The sequence below is a fragment of the Manis pentadactyla genome, chromosome 14 (genome assembly GCF_030020395.1).
Source record: "Manis pentadactyla isolate mManPen7 chromosome 14, mManPen7.hap1, whole genome shotgun sequence".
In the NCBI taxonomy this organism is placed as follows: Eukaryota; Metazoa; Chordata; class Mammalia; order Pholidota; family Manidae; genus Manis; species Manis pentadactyla.
Window position 1 is genome coordinate 8612121 of NC_080032.1, and position 21664 is coordinate 8633784.

General features: G+C 45.8%; 1 protein-coding gene and 1 pseudogene across 2 annotated transcripts in view; one reads left to right on the forward strand and one right to left on the reverse strand.

The window, feature by feature from the left end:
* ZNRF3 (zinc and ring finger 3) overlaps positions 1-21664 on the reverse strand; it is a 181458-nt gene that overhangs the window by 45331 nt on the left and 114463 nt on the right. For both annotated transcript variants that reach the window (XM_057492280.1, XM_036908882.2), the window contains one exon: positions 6728-6853. In XM_057492280.1, coding sequence (XP_057348263.1) covers positions 6728-6853 — 126 coding nt within the window. The remainder of the gene's footprint in view (positions 1-6727; positions 6854-21664) is intronic.
* On the forward strand, positions 15253-15867 carry LOC130680747 (60S ribosomal protein L17-like; annotated as a pseudogene).

Genomic DNA, 21664 nt, shown 5'->3' on the forward strand with positions numbered 1-21664 from the left:
GGGCCTGGAGGGCTCCTCACAGTGGGGGTGCCCTGTGCAATGTAGGCTGATGCTCGGCAGTCTGGGCCTCCACCCACCAGGTGCCGGGAGCACTCCAGCCCCCAGCCCCTCCTGGATACTTTTGTCTGAACCTCAAAATGTCTCTAGACATTGGCAAACATCCCCAGGGCCTGGTGGCAGGGAGGAGGGGTGCAAAAGGTCCCAGTTGAGACCCATGGCAATAAGGGGACCCAGGTAACATGCCCCAGGGAAGTCTGACACAGGTGAACAGCCCAAGCACAGGTGTGCCCAGGGAACCACATAGCAAACACCACACTCATTTACCTGACTGGATGAGGCCAATGCCTGCGATGTGCAGCGGCTGCCTCTGAGACCCTGCTAAGTCACCGCCTCCTCCCCTTTTCCACAGCAAGTCAGACCCCGGGATTTCCAACCTACCATCTCTTTGGAAGCGGGAATTTCATTCTCAGGAATGCTAAGAGGGCATTTGGCCTAAGAACCAGGGCACTCAGGTAACCCAGGGAAGGCGCATCTGCGACCCAAAACCCAAATGAGAATGGCACCCCGAGGGATCAGTCCTCCTCCCTCCCCACCCTACATGGCTCTTAAACAACTCTGCAGCTTTACTCAAGTCCCCACAGATTCTTGCCTGTCCAGTTAGGCCCTGTCCAGAAGGTCAAGGCTGAAGGTTACACCCCACGGCAAGCCTCAAAGAGATCAAGTTCTTCAAATTCCCCATTTGGTTATTGTTATTAAATGTGGCAAATGGCAACTCGCTGGTTTTATTCAAATTACTAACATTTCAGAACCAGCACTTTTTGGGCTCCGATACTGCAGAATGGAGTAATTCCATGACAACACATTTGCCTTTATTTCCTGTATCAGCTCCTTGTTTCTGCTCATTTCCACTAACTTTAGAACTTGGTCTCTCCCTCGGCCAAGCTCTATGAGAAGATCTTACAATAGGGACATAATGTTAGTTGGGTGTGATCAAACCTCTGGTCTCCTTTTACAGTCTCAAAAATTAAGCACTCCAAAGAACTTCTCTTTTCTGTGGGTTCTATCTGTTGATCACTACCATATTAGGGATTACAACTGAGAAATCTCTGAAACACAGAATAAACGAGCACATATTCCACTTACCATCAATGCAATAAAGTCACCACACAAAGTGATGCCCCTGGCAACTCTGCCATATGCACCTGATTGAAGCTGAGGAGCAATTCAGTGTTACTGTGGGGACAGCTCTGATCCTGTGGGTCCCCGTGGAAAGGACCTTGAGAATCCCTAAGGGTCTCCTGACCACACTTTGAGAACCACTGTGCTAGATTAACACCTACACCATGATTTTACTGGCTTTGACTTTTACCAGAGAGCCCAGCGAGACAATGCCCAGAAGACAAAAGCCCCAGTTCAGGGAGATTCGGCCAAAACACATTCACCATCACGGGGCAATGGTCCCCTTTCTGGATTATTCCTGAATCCTTTTTCTCCTTTAAACACCAACTACTGCCTATCACTATATCACCTACCTGGTTCAGATTTGGAGAAGAAATTTGAACAAGGATTCTAAGTAGTGTCATTTTCCTATTTTCCACTGTGTCATGAAGAGGATATAAATAAAAGTTTGTTTTTCCTTTACCCAAACTCTCCTTTTGGGGAGTTGTCCTTTGGAAGATAATTAAGAAATTTCCCTGGGGGCAGCCTGATGTGCAAAGGAGGATCTGGTCTCTGTTTTCACCGGTCCTGGATCATCATAACACGTCCTGTGGGAGAGGCTTTGCTGTCCACCATGACTCAGCAGAAGCAGCCGTCATTCATGACAGGACTATATTCCATCATCAGTTCAGAGTAGCTACATCCTCCCCTCTCCAACCAGCCTAGACGCCACCAACAAACGAACGTTCCCAGAGTCACATCTTCTTGCCTTTGGATCAGACACCTGCAGGGGCCCCAGCTACGTAGGGCACGAAGACCAGACTTCTCCACTGAAAGCCTCTTCCTTTCCAAGCAAGTTTCAAAGCCCGTTGTAGAACTTGTTGCTCCCGTTCTTTCCGGGCTGTTCCTGTTATTCCCCCGTCTCACCCTGTCTCATACAGCCCCTCTCTGTAAAACCTGCCTGACCCCTCTAGCCTGTGGACTTCTCCTCACTCACAACTGCTCTGTGCCAGGGGTTGGCAAGAAGAGGAACTGACTCTTCTCCGTATCCATGGACCAGACACGTCCCTTCCAACTAGGGCCTCTATGGATGACTCGGGATAAACTGAGGCCATCACCTAGCGGCTTGTGATCACATACAGGACTTGGTGACTAGAGGGGCTGCTTAGGGAAGGTAGCCCAGGACTGCAGCCCACCTGCTTTCCAAAGAGCACATCTTCCTCCCACTTCCTACACATGGCTGGGCAGCAAGCTAAGTTCCGGTGTGCTCCTGGCCCCAGACCACAGCTGACCAGACTAAAGGGGAGCACCTGATTGAAGATGGGTCAACAAATCCCTTTTCTGGAATCTTTTAGGCTTGAAACTAAGAGTGTGTGTGGCCTATGGATATTGGAGGGCTGCATCTCCTACCAAGTGAGTGGAAAGAGAGGGGAGTAAAGAACAGGCACAGAAGAGAAGGCTGGAGAGGGGCTCTGGCAGTCAGCCCTGGAGTCAGCTGTTCTAGAAGGGCAGCGGCACCCCCATCGTGATGTCTCTGGGGCCACCCAGGAGCCCCAAAAGCAAATCCCCCTTCTGGCTCAGTGCAGCTCTAGCAGGGGCTCTGTTAAGCGGAACCAAAGTCCTAACCAAGCCACTGACTCCTGAGAAGCATCCAATCTTTACCTGGAAGAACTGGTGGAGACAAAAGGAGGCAAGGGAAGGAAGTGACACTGAGGAAGCAGTAGAAGAGTCTTTATCTCAGCTCAGCTCAGCTCTGTGGGAGCCGCTGTTCCAGGTTCTGCAGAGAACTGACTTCCTGGTCATAAAATGGGGATCTGGACACCATCTCAGAGCTGGTCTGATGAGGAAAGGAGAAGCTGCACGTAAAGCTCTTGGCACTCAGCGAGCACCCACACGGGACGGCTGCTTCTGTCCTCTCACTGGGCATTTCCTGCGAGCGTGGCTCTGTGCGAAGTGCTCCCAGGTATCTCGCAGAATCCCCATTACAATGACAAAGGCAGCATGAGCCCCAGCGAGGAGATAAAGCCCTGAGAACTGAAGTGACCTTTCTGAGGTCACTCAGCCGAAGCTGGGAGACTTTGACCTGAAATTCCCTCTCTCTCTTGTCTCTGCATTAATTTCCTACTCTGTCCTCCTAGGTACCAGAAAGAGCCACGCCCATGCCTGTTCACTACGGTGTCTTTGAGGGTTCTTCCTAAGACTCCATTCCCATGTGGGCTGCTGAGGTAGGGAGGTTTATGCTGCCTGGACTCATAAAACCTGAGCCCGGCTGCCTTGGGTGGGAACTCCAGCACACCTTGTGTGTTCCCTGCTGTGAGGCTCTCCATAAAGTGGTCACGGAGGGCAGAAGCTATTAAAGTCAACGTTGCTTCAAAATTCCTACCAGTCCCGTAAGATGCTTAATAAACGCTGTTTGCATTGAAGGGTTAAAATGCCTGGGGCATAAACACAGACCCTGCACTTCGAGATGGCTCAGGACCCTTCCTTTGAATAGCAAGCTGCTCAGAAATGTCAATTTTATTATATTTTAATTTCCTAGGACTTAAACTGTCACAGGTAAGAATCTGTCTTTCAAAGCTGCAACTAGAATCTCCCAAACTAGAATGTCAAGGGAAAATTTTCAATATGATACAGAAGCTCAAAGTGTTAGAAGAGCAGGGAGCCCAGAATAGCCTCTTCACATAAGTGAAAAGGAAAGGCCTAGAAGGCTGGGGATATTCGCCTCAGGCCCAGTGTGGGGCAGGCCTGCCAGGCGCCCCGGCCTGCCGCACCCCTGTGGGGACCCCCCTCACCCCCGCTCTGCCTCCCCTGCTGGTCCTGCGTCTGCCCTGCCTCCTGCAGAAGGAGAACGAGTATAAGGAGGGGATCATAAATCATTTTTCTCTCATGAGTTTATAGTGTTCCCTTCTGAGGAGTTCAAAAGCCCTTCAGTAATAAACCAAGGTGATGAGTTTATGTCTTTTCCTTTTAAAATGAAACTTTATTTGAACTCCTGGAGAGGCATTTACGTTTTTTTTGATTTAGGACATTCCTCTCTTATTTCAACATTTTGCCCTATGGCATTTTCTGTGGGCGGGTGGGTGATGAGGGAAGGTGACTGGGGAGGGAGAGGGGTCTGTGTCTGGCCCTCCCTTGCTCTCCCACAGGCTCCCCCAGAAGGCCTGCCTGACACGGTCCTCCTGTCCTTCTGTCCTTCGTTGCACAGCTTTCAACAAGTCTCAACAGCTATGCCAGGCAGTCCCCCCACCCCCAGCCCCACCCCCACGAGGACCTGGCTCTGGTTTTTTCCTTCTGTGCCTCTCTACTTCCCATCTCCTTGCACAGCCACTAAGAGTGAAGAAATGACAGTAAAGCACACATTCTGCAGACCAGGGGCCATGAGGGCCACTTTGCTTTTCTTTAGTCTCTTGCCACTGTCCTTGGGGGCTCAGAAAAAAAGAAAACGCAGCACAGTTAATAAAACTGAAACTGAGACAACTACAGAAGATAAGAGAGGAAAAAAGAGAGGGAGGGAGAAAGAGAAAGGGAAAGTGGAAAGGAAAGACAGATGCCTGACTCAGAGCACCTCCTGTGCGAGCCCAGGTCTTAAACGCAAAACTGTCTGGATTTGTCTGGCCCAGGCATTTTTGCTAATGATTTTATTCAGGTGTTAAGGCAAATTTCAGTAACTAACCATGTGTAAATACTGCCTGGCCACCACACAGCCTTTCCAAACAGACACATGGCGGGTGAGGGGGTGCTGTTAACTTGCAAGCATGTAGAACCGCAAACTTAGCTTCTGGGCCCCTGCATTCAATAAATATTTGGTGAATGAATAAACTCAAGAAGTACTTAATGACTCAGTATACGTCTAGGGTTTTTATTCTCCCTGGCTTCGCAGGCCAAAGCATACAAAACTCTTCAAATAAAACCACTACATGGTTGTTCCAGGTGGAAGAGGAAACAGTTGGGTTCTCCGAGTGACGTCACCACCAAGCCATGGGAAAACAATAGGGTGTCCCTGAGAACCCCATTCCAACCCATGTATAGACACAGCAGATGCAAAGGTAGAGCCCTGCCAGAGTGGGGAAAAGCAAATTAAGCCAAGCTGCTGAGCCCCGCATAGCAACAGTTTAAGTACAGGAGAAAATATTGTATTAAGAGCATACTACCTACAAGGAAAGCACTGTTTCTAACCTTTGGATGCAGCTGGCATTTCTCCTAGTTAAACACTAAAATATTCTCAAGTGGGTCACTGTTCTCTTAGCATCATTAAGCAGCTCTGGCCAACTATTTAAACGATGAAGTATCAGGGCCTAAAACACCTTGATTTGACTTCATGAATTGTAAACCAAACAGGCAGTAATTCCCGCGGGGGCATTTTTTCCCCTATAAAAGGGCAGAAGAACTTGAGAAGCGTTCAGAAGCTATTGAGAGGACAAGTGTGATGCAAAAGTCACAGATTAGACCCACGAGGGCCTCCTGGGCCGGAAGTCTTTCAGGAGACACCGGCTGGGGCATCTTCACGTCTGGAAAGGCTTCCTCTCAAGCACCCTGCGTCAAACCTCCTCTTCTCTTGCCTGGATCTCCCAAGAAATTCCTCAACAAGTCAGGAACCAGAACTGGTTTTTCCCCCAGTGTCTGTGTCCCCACAGTTATCTAGAATAGCAGCTTCTGCGAATCTAAAAAACATCTAGCCAGTAACACTATCCTTAGGAGATACCACCTTTCCTCCAATAAAATTCTATCAACTTTCTCCAGACCGTTCCCTTTTAACAAAATGATCCAGCTTAAAACATACTGCTGTCATATTTTAAGATCACAGATGGACGGTTTTCCAAAATAAATTCATTTCTATCTTACACTGCAGCCAGGGGTAATGCTGACTCTCTTGGCTAAAGAAGCCTTTTTTAGCATTTCTAAATGGAATGACAACAGCCAAGGGCAGCAAACATTTTCCGAGAGCTCACCCTGCTAGACGTCCACATCTCCTCTCACCTCCCGACCATCCTATGAGGTAAGTTCTAATATGGGACCGTAATTGCTGTCTGCTATTCTGAAACCAAAAAAGCTCTACAACCCAAAAGTCTTTCCATAACTTTCTTGGCAGCAAAACTTAATGGACCTGAACTCACTGGGAGGCAAAGCTGCTCTGAACTAACATGAGGTTACATTTCAGTTATCCCACTTAATATGAATATCAATACACGAATATGAATGTTTGATCACTCAGTACTGCCCCACATCTCCTGAGGGTTACTTAACATAAAATATGCACACTTTAATTACCTTTCCAGACCCCCCAAATCTTAGAATTCTGAAGCCTCTGTCCCTAAGGGTATAAGATAAAGTACTGTGAATCTCTGTTATCAATCCATTTTATAGATAAGAAACTGAGACTCCTTGAGGGGAAGTAACTTGCCCAAGGCCATACAGAGGACAAGAGGGGGAACCAGTCCTGAGGCTGGCAGTTGCCCTAAGAGCCCAAGCTCATGGGGGAGGGGGGGTTTGGGGGAAGGGTTGGCGAACTGAGAAAATGGAGTATGAAGAACAACTAGAATCCAAACAGTTCAGAGGGCCTGGTGCTTACCTTGCCCAGGACAGTGAGGCATGGTTTTGGGTCCAATTCTGGCTGTTCCAGCTTCACCACTCCTACCCAGCCATATTCATACAAGTCTTCTTCATCATTGTTATTACACAGGCCCAGTGGGTGCATCTAGGAAACAAAATGGAAAGAAAACTTCAATACACAGGCTGCAGATCTGCTTGACTCATACTGTACATTTCTCAGACCCAACAGTCAAAAGCAACCTCAACACTTAAAATTAAATCAGGGGTGGGGGGAAGGGAGTTATTTTATGGAGGCTTTTTCACTGCTTTGTAAGCAGTGGTCACCCAAGGTGGACACCACCGGATGGGATGCAGGGGAAGAAAAACACCGTAACTCCCATATAAATGCCAATCTAAATTCCTATGAAATACCACCATTTTAAGAGCAATTACAAAGACTAGCGAGGTTAGTATCCAAGGCTATTTGGCTTCTAGACCTTAATGACACATCTACTTCAACATATGCAAGAAACCTGGAAACACATTCAGGAATCTATGGAGAGACCACTAGACATGGCAGGGTCACCGGTATAAGTAACAGGCTATTTAAAGGTGATCCCAGGTTACTGGGAAACAGATGAAATTCTGAGTTTTCTTCAAAATTTGCAAAGTACAAAATCAAAGATAGGTAAAGGAGCATTGTCAAATTTTCACCGGTAAAAGTATACTCAGTTGGAGTCTGAAAACAGAAAGGTCCTAAGGCCTGAGCTCACAGCTCTCTCATTGAGTCTCATCAGGCCCTAGAATCCCTAATAACAATCTGAGAAGAGGAAATCCTTGTGGATATATATAACTTATGAAAAAGTTAATGAGCCTAGCACAGTGCTAAGCTCCTTAAATAACTAGAATAAATATGTCTTTAGATTCACGACACAACATGTTAGAGACATAAGAGACCTAAGAATTCATGGTGGTGGACAGAATAATGGCTTCCAAAGACACCTAAGATCTGTGAATATGTTACCTTAAATGGCAAAGATACTTTGCAGATGTGATTAAATCTGAGGTGGAGAGATTATCTTGTATTACTTGATGGGCCCAGTAATCACAATAAGAGTCATTATAAGAAAAAAGGGCATCATGCAGACAGAGAGGACATTTGACAGTGGAAGCAGGGGTTGGAGTGATGTGCTTTGAAGATGGAGGAGGGAGCCACGGGCCAAGGGAAGCAGGCAGCCAGTCTCCAGAAGCTGGAAAAGACAGGAAGTGGAATCTCTTTAGAGCCCCCAAAATAAAAATGGCTTTGCTGATCCATTTTCAACTTCTGACCTCCAGAATTATAAGAGAATAAATCTGTATTGTCTTAAGGAATTCAATTTGCAGTAACCTGTTAAAGCAGCAAATAGGATACTAATACACCCTCTTTATCCCCCACTTATTTTACAGATGAGAACTGTAAAGATAAGTAGCTTTTCCGAAAAAACCCAACCAAAGAGTGGCCACACCCAGAGGTAACCTGGTCCTTGGATTCACAGTCCAGTGTCTTCCCACTCCACCTGCTTCACTTTATTGTCCCTTCCTCTGAGAGCAGGTCATCCAACTGGGGAGGAAAGACAAGGTGACGAAATCTTTAGGAAAAAAATGTTGCCAGCTCTGAATTCTGTAGTATTAGAGTGCGACATGAGCCTAGTGGAGGCAGCAGGAGTTGATAGAATGTTTAGGGAGGCTTTGCTGAGCAACTACTGAGCTATGAACTGAGCTTAGAAGGAAGAGTTAGATGGGTCAGGGGAAAAGGAAATAAGACAGGCAGTCATTCAGAGACTGGGGAGAAGGAGCTAAAGGCTTCAGGGGGAAGAGGAACAAGACCAGCCTGATCAGAACGAAGGGCCACAGTCTACACCAAGGAGAGATGGGCTCGAAAGCTAGGAGTCTGGACACCGAGACAGAACTGCAGGTTCTTCAACAGAACAGCAGCACACTGAAAATAGTTATTTCAGGCAGAGGGGTCACACACACCCTAGCAGTGGTGTGCCTGGGCCTGAGGGGTGTCAGGGAGTGGAGGAGTGAAGGATGCTGCCTGCAGGTGAGAGATCCTTGGCAATTCACTGGAACAACAAGGAAGGGGCTGCATAAGCTCCTGAGGTAGTTCAGCACAGGGTGCTGCCAGGGGCGGCCAGCAGCTGTCTTTATACTGGGCAAGAGGTCCCCTGGGAATCCAGGGGGTTTGACTGAGACGGGGGGCCCTAGGATATCCAGTTTTTGCAGGAGTCCTCAGGCTTTATTAAAGAGTGTGCCCACAGGACCGATGAGGGTTCTGCAGTGGACAGTACAACTTTCCCTCCAAGATGTCCTGGGAGAACTCAGCCCACTGTAGCATATTTGATAGCTCGTAAATGACGAGCAGCCTAAAATGCAGATCTCAGACTGGAGAGAGGACGGGCAAGTGTGCAAAGCCAACTGTGCCATCAGCCAGTCACTTTCGACCTCCAGGAAAGGGCTCCCAGCCCTGCTCAAATCAGCTTCCTGAAACCCCAGGTCAGTCATCTCAATGGTAAGCACTATTTGTCTTTTTCTACAATATTCCATGTTATTTTTAACCTGGCCATGTAACATAGAGGCTTCCAGATGGAGAGCTATTTTTTGTTATTTACACATGTATGGGATTTGGCCGATGATAAAGAGCCCCTGTGTGTGTGTGTGTGTGTGGGTGTGTGTGAGAGAGAGAGAGAGAGAGAGAGAGAGAGAGAGAGAGAGACACACACACACACACACACACAGGGGTGGTGCATGCAGGCATCCTGCAGGTCTAAGACCTTGTATCTGTATTAAAACTTTACTGAAGAAAGAATCCAGACATAAAAAGCCCACACACTGTGATTCCATTGATATGAAATATCCAGAATAGGTAAATCTATAGAAACAAAGCAGATGCGTGGTTGCCAGGGCTGAGGTAGGGGAGTAACTATTGAATGGGTTCAGGGTTTACTTTTGGGGTGATGAAAACGTTCTGGAATCAGGTAATGGTGATGGTTTCACAACACTGTGAATGTACTAATACAGTCACACTGTTTCATGGGACACACTGATAAATACTAAGTTGGAGAGAACACACATACACACAAGAGACTAAATCTTAAGTAACTACGATTCAAGGCAAAGCTAAATGTCAAGTGCTGAACACCTGTGATACAAAGAGTAATGGTGGAGAGGTGGAGGGATGGCTGAGTGCAGCTGGGGAAAACGGGAGGCCAGGGCAGGCGGGTGGGACGTACAGACCGGAAGAGAAGAGCAGGAACAGAAACCAAGAGCAGCAGAAGCAGGAGACACCCAGGCCTGGCCCTTGGCAGCCACAAACTGGAAGCTTACGGTGGAAAGGAGCAGAACACACAGCCCTATGAGAGGCATGTCAAGCGCGCGTCCCCAGGCATGCAGAAATCTGAACTATGTAAGCCTTAAACACACCCGCTGCTCGGGTCCCCTTAGGTCTGTCGCCCTGGCGCCCTGGCCACACTTAGTGCTGGGCTCTCCCTCCTTCTCCACGACTCCCCTACAGACCTTTCGCTGACACTGGGGTGACTGTCAGCAGCTCAGAATGTCAGCCCTGTCAAGGATACTGACTTCTGAACACAGATCAAAGACTTACAAACTAAAAGGAATTTTTCTAAAATGCCAGTGGGTACAGCCCATTAGTGTGGGCTGTTATTTTCCTGTGGAGGGTACAGAGGCCACTAAAACACCATCTCTGATTGAAAACCTGCCTCACCATCTCTGCCACCTTCCCAGCTCCACTCTGAGGCCCTTCTCCCCCGAGTTCCTTAGTCCACTTTACATCTCCAGGGGCCCAAACTACAGCTGGTCCTGTGAATTCAATCTCAGCTGCGCCTCAAATGTAGCCGGCCTCTTTGATCCATCTGCCGAGCACTGTGTGATTCATGTCTCTGTCCGCTTGCTCCTGAGGACAGCATCAGCTTCGGTAATGCCTGCCACCCCAGGCCTCCAACCATTCACAACCCAGGTTCTCTTCTCAAGGGCTCCAAGTTAGGAGCTCAGCAGCGTTTTATTATAAGGGAAGCCCAAGTAGCCATAACATGAAAATCATTCACTTGTGATATGACCTGTCTTAAAGGATGGAATATTCTAGGCTAAATGCAAATGAATATGCCAAGTCTGAGGAAAGTGAAGGAGAGGGCTTTCTCATTAGCTGAGTTTGTTTAGGTATTTTACCTTATGTAGCCCTAACAGCAACCCCTTGCTAACTGTTGGAATATCAGATGAGACACTGACCAGACCCTGTAAATATGCTGCGACCTAGACTGGCAAATAAGCAGCGAAAGTGGAATGCATTAGTCAGTGACAGGATTCCACTCGAACCCAATGACAAGCCAGGGAGGAAGACGAAATCCACAGGGTGCTTCCACAGAGAATGATCAAAGGGTTGTAACAGAACTTTGGAAAAAGTAAAAGATTCCTCTAACATTTTTGGAAAAAAACTTTTGATGATTCTGCTGCTTAGGTCAAACATATGGGAAGGATGTCACATCCACACTGCCAGATAATTCTGCAGAAAAGATCCCCACACTGCCCACATGGGATTCACTCTTTGTTTATGCTCACAAATCAGTACAAAGCTGCAGTTATAATTTAACTTGTTAAATTAAAAAAAACAAACTATAATTTTGTTTCATTTTTTGAAGATAAAACCCCAATCAAACCTTTCTTTCCACTCTATCCGAAGAAATATTAACTCCTAATTTAAAAAGATCCCAAACGCCCTTGTTTGAAAACAATCACCTAGAGAGAATAAGGACCTCCTACACACGAAATGCATATGTTCTCCTGAAGATTCAGTGAGACATTGCTTCCACACTATCACTCCAGTCAGTCATCACGTAAAAATCAGGCTTATTCATTCATATGAACATGGATAACCAGTCAGTGACATACAGGCAGTGACTACATATAAAACCCGTGTGTGCTTCTGAATGCTTAATCATTCAAAATTAATCTTAGGATACCCAGTGAATGATGTTCAAGCATGCTAACTTGAACGTGATACATAAGCATTTAAAATTATACACATTTCGGAGTTTATTTTCTTAAAATGTTTGGATGTGTCAGATTTACCTGATCAGATGTTTGAAATTTAAGAAGTTCTTGCCTTAATACTTTTAAGAAGGCTAAAAATGGCTGACTCATGTGCAAGAACTTGTGGACATCAAAAAGAACTACTAGTGAAAGCACAGAGGAAAAATAAACTCAGAAACCTAGAATGGAACTTGACAAAGATTCCTCTGGACAGAGAACAAGGAAGAACCGCAAGGAGGTGCAAAATAAGCCGACAAGCCAAACTCCTGGGATGGCTCCACAGAACAATACAAATAATTAACAACCTAAGTAGAAGTGTGAGGATAAAACAGAAACTGTGTTACCACTTTGGCCTTATGCCACCAGAACAACAACTTCAGGATATTCCATGTCCTCAAGTCAGTTGAAGGAAAATGGCCAGTTAATCCTTAATCATGAGGTTTGACATTATTATGAAGCTGTGGCTCTTGCTTTCTTGCTCCTGATCTTGTTTCAAGGGGTGTTTTGGGACAGAAACAATGAGAGCTTTGGAATCATGCAACCTTGTGGTTAAATCTCACTGCTGTCTCTTCTGAGGCCCATCTCCTTGGGCAGATGACTCAATTTCTATAAATCTCGATTTTTTTCATCTGCACCAACAGGATGCTATAAGGATTAAAGGAGACAATATATAACCACAGCAACATGGTGGACAATGACTGGTAAGGCCCTCACTTTCTTCACTTTCTCTAGACTTGCCATGATTCCTTGTTGTCTCTCTGCCTAGAATACGCTGCCCTTTGAGACCAGCTTCGATGTCACTCCTTCCATGGAGCTTTCTTGAATGTACCAACAGAGCTGTCTATGCCCTCAAATGCTTTTGTTGGTGCTTCCCAGTTTTTAGCCTCCCTTCTAAGATGGGCTCCTGCTTCTAGAAGGACAAACTTACTCAGAGGCCCCTTTTGCCCTACCCAGAGTCTTATGCCCAAAAGGTGCACAATAAATGCCTGCTGGTTGAACAGCCTCTGGCCTGGAGTAAGGCCTGCTGCCACGCCTCATGCCTTGTGTTTGGAAGCCGCTTGGAAGTCTGCTCAGCTAAGTGAGAGACCAGGAATTGACAGCTATGCAGCCAGTCTGCCAGGTGACCAGTCCAGGGTGGGACCAGAGGATGAGGTGCAGGAGAGCCAAACCAACAAATAACAGGAACCCGAGTCACTACCCCGTGGGTCTGACAGTACTGGGGAGGAGTTTTATAGTTATGAATAAGAGGATGAAATGTGATAACGACATAGCAAACTAAAATAATGGTACAGGGACAATGATTAACTCCAGAAAAAGCCAAAAAGTCACACCAGAATTGTAAACTATAGCCATGGTACGGCTTGCATGGCCCAGCTGAGAAGAGTCACTGCCATCATAATGTAAACCCTCATCTAGACAATGACTGTGACTCAGCCATACCGGAAAGACTTAGCGATCGGAAGTGTGTGTGTACATGGTGTGGGGGGCAGGGCAGGTGGGTAGGGGGAAAGGGAACAAAATCTTCATCTGCCATAGCAGGAAGTCAAAAATATTTAAATGGATTCAAATATGAAGTAGAAGTAGAAGCACGTTATTCAGAAAGCATTCACAGAAATTTAGAAATATTCAGGCGTGAGCAGCAGAAGAAACCACAAGATAAATGAAAATAGTTGCCTCTGGGAATAGCAATTGGGTGGCAAAGGGTGAAACAGAGGAATGATCTTTTTTGTTACAAGCCATGAAGGAAGTACCCTTTGCTTTTTTATCAACATATATATGTTTTCTTTTGATTAAAAAGAAGTTTAATTTTGATTAAAAGCAGTTCTGCACTGCTGGACAGAAGTCCCTCCCTCCAGGTGTTCTGGCAGAGTGTATAGGTCCTGCAAGGGAAGCATTCTGTTGGGCCAGAGGGACTCCACAGGCTCCTTGCACAGGACAGTGGACACTTGGAGCAAGACTGTCTGCAGTGGCTGCTGTGGGTGCCATCCAGGGCCTGAGATGGGGACGGCTGGGAACACAGCGCCAGGATGACTCAGAGAGACCTGGTGCAGAAAGAACCAGCAGCCTTCACCATCCCCACAACCAAAAATAACTCCCAGGTGGCACCAGTGTGACGTGGGGTTGGGTGTTACAGAGATGGGAGACAATAATAACCAGTGTGATTGTTCTGAGAAGTCCAACCCAGACACAGGCAGATCCTATAGCCTGTAGAAGGGGCAATAAAATCCTACTTGCATTTCTGAATACGTAGCTGCTACAGAAAATGGCTAACAACAAGCAGCGCACCTGATCACCTCTGGTGCCAGGTATCAAACATCCGGTTTCATGTTGAAATATGAAGATGAACCTTCTTCAAATTTCCCAGAACCCAGAGGATGACTATCATGGTTTCACTGTTTTTTTTTTAATGGACAAAGAATCTATGGGAATTTCAAAGCTAAAAGACTATGTCAGACAAGGTTAAGGAGAAACAGAACTATGTTCCCTTGAGTACGGTATACACTAAGCCAAACTTTGAAACCAAGACCAACTCTTTAAGAAGCTCTCAGTACAAAATCCTTGAGATATACTGGTGTGCTTTCCACATGTCTGAAAGGGCACAACCGAATCTGGGGCTCGTGGTGCTCTTGTCCAAGGTTACAATATCTCTACACTCCGCTGGAGGTTTTAAATAACTTCAAAAGGGCCGCCTGCTTCTAAGTGGGTTACTGTTACACAGGAGCCAAACTCCAAACTAACAGGAGGAGAGACCTTTCACTTGGTAATATTATATCATCAAAGAATTCTTGGGGATTTAAAAGGGAAACTTCCTTCCTTTTGTCTTTCTGCCGCTGTCAGCCAGGGTAGGGTGTCACTATGGTACAGAGTTTCACATGGAACAACTGCCCCAGACCTTTTCTTAAAAGGTGTGGTGCCCAGAATCAAGACTTATAATTTATGTGAAGGAATGGAAAAGGGCAGCCCCACCCACTTTTTTCTTGAATCATGAGGACTATTTTTTTCTTCTGTGTACAAAGAAACAGACAATTCTCTTTTGCTCTTTGAACAAATCCAGCCTAAACCTTTTTCTGGATTTAAAATCTAGAATTACTTGAGTGTAAATTTTCCCCTGTTGCCATGGCAACAGGGGTGGGACCTGCCCTAGACAGAGCAAAGAAGCTGGCTGTTGGCTGCAACTTCCAAATGGGAATCGCCTGAGGATTAAACCAGCACTTCTTTGATGAGGGTTCTGGTTTTTAGAACACTAAGTGGGTGTCGTTTTCTATAGGCTAACCTATGAGGTTCGCCTGTACCAAAAGAACAACTGAGAAGCTGCCTGTCAGGAACTGGGTAAAGCAACAAGTATTTCAAATATACCTTCGCACCTGATTATCTCCCATTCCCTGGAATTTCATTTTGTCACGTATTTATGTTGAAACTTAGCTCTTCCTCTTCCCACAGGTGGCCTGAGGTGATCACTGAAAATGGTTTCCTATTTCACTTGATCCAGAAAACCACACAAAATCATGCAAAGCAAGAGGTTCAAATCTTTGTGTCTACTTTAAGAACGCTCTGGAAACTACCCAGGCTACCAAGATCCAAAAAGCCACCGAGCAGCTGAAGGACGGCACTTCCCAGAAGCAGTATGTGCTGCTCTGTCTCTACAATGGTGGTGCAGGCAGTTGTCCCAGGCCGAACAGTGGGGCTGGACACAGGGTTGGTGGCCCAAAGACAGTTTTGAATTTTTACTTCATGTGTTTAAAAATGCAGAGAGTAATGCTCAACTTAAGGGTTTAGATGTAGGTTACTTGGTCACTGAGCATATCCAGATGAACCAAGCCCCCAAGAGGTGGCATAGAATTTACAGAGCTCATGGCTGGATTAACCCCTCCATGAACTCTCCCTGCCACACTGGGATGGTCCTTACTGAAAAAGAGCAGAGCAGACTGTTCCTAAACCAGAAGAGGAGGTTGCACAGAAGAAAAAGATACCCCAAAAGAGACAGAAACTTACGGCCCAGGAATAAAACTGGCATTAAATGCAAATAAAAATATTAAACAAAAACAAAATAGAAATAAAAAACCCCTAATTTATAGCCCTGCGTATATCTCATCTGACATTACAAACATCCACTGGAGCCTCTATTACCAATTTCAAATAGGTATGAAGACATTTTCTCAGTTAAATTTTTAACAAAGTATCCAATAGACTATAGAAAAATCTCCAAAAATGTTAAGCCTAAATTAATTCTAAATTTGTTCTTAAAATAACTCACTGACTTACATAGTTACCAAATGACAAGTATTGAACCTACATAGAAATCTACTGACAGTTTTACTTCAAATTGCAAGACAATGTAATAAGGGATTTTGGATTGTTCTTATGAAAAGGTAAGGGTTAGGTGATTTACACACACACACCAAAGAGTTATTACATTGAAAAGAAATATGTTGGAGGGTAACAGTGGAATTCTCATTCTTCCAGATTTAAAAAGAATACTATAAAACAACAAATCATTAACCACAAGACGTCAGTCTGAACTAGAAAAATAAAACAAGTGAAAGAGAAATTCTAAAAACACATTTAAAGTTTTTATGAGATTTGAATATGACCCAAACCAGTAGTAACATAAGGAAGTATAAAGAATCATTTAATAAAGTCTGTTCGGACAGGTAGGTAGCAACATAGAGAAAAGTGCAGTTTGGCCATCCATAAATTATTCTGAGAAATGATGAGGCAACCTGAGTTCTGCTAATTCCTTTAGGGCAATTTAACAAGCTGGGTGCAACAAAGGGGGCAGAAACAACAATGTATTCTTAAAACTTCCCCTCATCAGCAGTAACAGAATAAAGATACAACAGAAAGGAATGAAATGACGGAGAGTTAAGGGATAAATCTAAATAGTTTACAGTAAGAAAACAGAAAAGCCACCCATCTTGTTTCTGATTAATGCGCAACAAAATCATCAAAGTAAGCCGACCCTAACCCCACTGAGCGAGGGCTTAGGGGAAAATGTAGTGAGAGCACCTGGCCCACCACAGAGAGGCTATGCAGCAAAGCGCAAGCTCCTTATGCCTTTCTGTTCCCCGTAAGTCCATGTTTGGAAGAGACACTGTGGAAGTGTCTAAAACAAAGAAGAAACTTTATATGATGAAGTCTTAAAGCAATCCTCCCCCAAACGGTGAAAACCTAGAAAAAAATGACAACTCTAGGTTATCAAGCAAAACAATGTGCATAATATACGGGATATTATGTAATCATAAGAAGATAATGATGAAGATAACATGGTACAAAAGTTGATACAAAACTGTAAGAAGAGTTTATGTGCAAAATGACACCTACTGAAAAATACCATCTGTACATGGGTGAAAACTGAGAGGAAAAGAATTTAAGAAGTTGATGAGTTAGAGAGTTAGGATAGTGGGAGATGTTTCTTTTCTGGATGCTAGTATCATTTAAACCAACACTTGCTGAGCACTGACCCTGTGCTGGACACTGGGGAAGAAAATGTAATTAAGCTCTGGGCCCTTCATTGCTGTATTGTTGTTTGATCAATAGTTTGAAAAAAAAAAATCTAGAAATGTATGCACATCTGCTCAAACAACAGGTGACAAATTGGAAGCTCAACAGGGTTTTTCCTATAAACCAGCCCTACGTATAACCCAGCTTAAAAGTAACAAATGGCAATCCTAGGTAGTAACATGCATCCTCAGCTAGATGTGCTCCTTTCCTACCAATGGGCTACTCCAGCAGAGCTGAGCACACTCTCCAGAAAGGTCTCTGTAGGCGCTGGGAAGCCAGGCACCATGAGCGCGTACTACCTGCCAAAGAAAGCATAGGCTGCCTGCAAGGGCCCAGCATGCAAAACAGAAGAGCAAGGTATTATAAACCAACACACATCAACAATAAACACCATTCTCATCCATGGTGATGGCTCTTTAGCGCCAGTTATCCTAACACTTCAAGCTTGCTCAAGAGGAACATCTGATCAATACTTTATGAGAAAGTTACACCGTAATTTCGTTTCCTTTCTTTGACACACACAAAACAGATGGACAAAAGCACTAAAAACAAAAACAAAGCTAAAATTCCTTTCATCATATGCCCAAAACTACACATCCCCAAATATTACAGTGAAGTGCAAGCCAGGGATTCTTTTATAAAACAAAAACAGTGACTCCTGAGATTAATTTCTTACAGGGAACCAATAGACAGGTAAGCCCAGCTTGCTGTCATATTCAGTAGTTTTCTGAATGCAAAGAAAGGCAGGCCTTTAGGAGGTACACATTCACAACCTTCCAATCAAGAGTCTAAGTTCATTTTTACTTGGAAAGTCTCTCAGATCGGAAAAACATAGAAAGTAAAATGGGAGAAATAAACTACCATTTGCAAAGTAACCCTTCTGAGAGGGGGATTCTTAACAGAGCGATAAGAGCAGGCACTTTGGTGTCTTACCTAAGATCGGAGCCTGTCATTCCACGCTGCCGCCACCACGGGAACTGTGATAATGCCTCGCTGTGTGGGACACGGGCTTTGGGCCACTGGCCAGGGTGGATCCCAGCACTGCCACTAACTCCTGTGTGGCCTTGGAAGAGCCACGGGACTTCCTAGTCTTGTTTCCCCATGACAGGTAGTGCTGGTTCTGCTGAGCATGTATTTCTGAGCGTTAGCTACTCAGGCCTGTGGGTCTGGCGAGTACAAAGTGGAGCAACTGAAGTGACACCAAAAGCACAAGCAACCGAAGAAAAAGACAGATCAATGGACTTCCAACAAAATTTGAAACTTTTGTGCTACAAAGGAGACCATCAAGAAAATGAACAGACAACTCACAGCATGGAAGAAAGTATGTGCAAATCATGTATTTGATAAGGGACTAGAAAACAGAAAGACTTGCAACTCATTAATAAATAGAAAAATTATCTAATACAAAATGGGCAAAGGATCTGAGTACGTATTTCTCCAAAAAAGATATGCAAATGCCAATAAATACATGAAAAGCTGCTCAGTATCATGAGCCATAAGGAAATGCAAACCCAGAGCACCATGAGATACTACTTCACACCCACTAGGATGGCTGGAATAAAAAAGGCAGAAAATAACAAGTGCTGTCAAGGATGTGGGACAATTAAAACCATAATACACTGCTGGTGGGAATGTCCAGTGGGTGTAACTGCTTTTGAAACAGTCTGGCTATTTCCTCAAACAATTAAACATAGTTACCATCTAACTCAGCAATGCCACTCCTAGCTATATACTCAAAAGAAACGAAAACACACATCCACACAAAAACTTGTATATGAATGTTTATAGTAACATTAATTATGACAGCCAAAAGCCAAAATAACCCAAATGTCCAGCACCAGGTGAATGGGTAAATAAAATGTGGTACAGGTCTGCACTGGAATATCATCTGCAGGAATGGGAGGACGGGGGTAGGAGCTAAGGGCTCAGGGTTTCTTTCGGAGATAACTTAAATGTTCTAAAATTTACTCTGCTGATTGGGTACAACTCTGTGGAAATACTGAAAACCACTGAATTGTAAGCTTTACATAGGTAGATGGCATGGTATGTGACTTACACATCCCCATAAAACTATTAGAAAGCCACGTAAATAAAGGGCAAGTTCAAAAAGAAAAGACTTAGCTATCAATGCAAGATTGGTGCAAGAAATTAGCATTCCAGGGTTGTGGGGTGAGGCTGGTAGGTTAGGGCATACTTCATATGAGGGAAAGACTCCAGCCAGGGGCCCAGTGCCACCACGCACAGTGAAAACAGGAGGGTCAGTGAATGGAAACCAGGGGGAAGCGGAACTGCCCCCGTTCAACACCCCCAACAGCATGTAATCGAGCAAGGAGCCCACCACAAAGAGGGCATGAGCGCAGCACACCAGCGACAGACGCAGACAGGCAAGAACCCGCAGGGAAGGGAGCGGTACCTGGGATTCCTTGAGGACTCACTAGCTATACCCATGGGCTACAGACTCACCCCACTGCACCCCTGCTTCTCTGTAATTGCCCTGGTAAGCTTCCAACCAGAGCACTCTAGGAAGGGACACTTGATGAAAATCACCTGATTAAAATATTCCTGTGCAGTCTGTTAATAGCAGAGGAGGTGGGGATACAGGGCCAGGGGAAGAAACCACAGGCTCAAGTGGTAAATGACGTGCTGGGCTTTGCCGCCCTGTATGACCTTGGGCAAGTCACATAAGGGCTCCACTCTCTCCGATCCTGAGAACAAGAGGAATGCCTGCCACTTGACTACCCCATGGGGGTTTGGGGAGGATTAATGAGACAATGTCTGAGTTGTGCTGTGGGCTCCTTGGAGACAGCCATTACGTATCAGGAATTATTAGTACAAGCCAGAGCAGTTTCTTGCCCACTCCTCACCGCATCAAGCTACATACGCTTTATTAGGTCTGCTACAAAAGTTCCTGCTCAAAGAAGAGTGGACTGGGGCAGCAGGGATGCAGGTGGGGGTAGTGTCAAACCCAGGCTGGGTTCTACGCTGGCCAATTCTGTTAAAGCCACTCCCTAAACCCATACTCAGGGCACCTTTAAAGTTTAGCACAGTGCCTGGCATTTGGTGCCAGAGACAGATGATTAAAAAGGACCTCTGGACCTTTTGTTTTTAATGGAGATCCTTTACTTTATGTTACCAACCCACCAACATTCTACGGGACTGGGATGTGACTGCCAGGCTGGGGAGCAGGGCACGTGGGGACAAGCTCCTGGAGCCTTCAACTCCTCAGTTCTTGGGTGTGAGGCCAACGGATGGGTTTTATGTAGAGTGTAATTTCAAGGCTGCCAACTAGAGAAAACAGGAGGCTCTTAGTTCTCATACAAAGAAACCTGTATTTACGGTGTTTCTAAGTGAGGGCAAGGCCATGCTGTGTAAATGCTCATAATAGCACAAAAAATATATATTTGATGTGGGTCTGTCTTCGGGGGTCTTTATCCAGTTGGGTGCACTTGACATTTATTCCTGGAAAGCTCACTGCCCTTGGTATGCACCAGAAGAGAAGTCAGGAAAGGGGACCCAAGTGCTTCAGGTCAGGGGAAGAGAGACTGTGGGCCTGTGGGCCGGAGGGGAGCGAGCACGCTCGGCCACGCGTGCATCCACAGGGCTGAACAAGCAAAGGCTTGACCTCAGGTTCTCCTTGATGGACAGAGGGGGAGGGTAGCTGCAGGCCACCCCTGATGGGAGGGGAAGGAGTATGATCGAGGGGCTAACTTCAGGGCCACCTCCCCTCCCCTCCCTGTCGGGCTGGGGAGGCTGTCATGAGGCTGTTTCTCACCACCTCCCGGGTCTGATGCGGATGAGGCTTCCTGCCGGACCCAGCTCAGAAGAGAGGCACAGAGGGTAAAACTGCTCGGCTGCAGTCCAGGACTGGCTCCTCAGCCGCGGTGTACCCCACAGTTAACACTGCAGGCAGCCAGCCCCTTCTGTTTCACTGTCATTCTTCACCGCGGTGGGACAGAGACCACGGGCAGCTGGCACCTTTGGCTCCTCTTCCTTTTGCCGTCTATGTAAGTAATACCCCGTCTGACTCTACAAGTGGCTCGTTGCACCTCTGCCAGCTGAATCAGTCAGGACTTAGCCATGGCCTTGTGTGCTTGACAAGAGGATGCACCCAACTCTCACTCTGTACCGAAGCTTTAGGTCCACAGGGCAGGGCTGCCTCCCAGGGCCTGTCAAAGGAGAAGGCAGCAGGGTCCAGCGCAGCGAGCAAAGCCTTAGACCCACACAGCCCACAGCCTCCTGGGCGGGCTCCCTAATACAGATGGAATTCCTTCATCTCAGTTTCATCATCCACACAAAAAAGATACCAATACTGACACTATAAGGTACTTGTGAAGATTAGCGCTAAAACACGCATTGAACTTCCAGGGCAGTGCCTGCACGGAGACCTCAG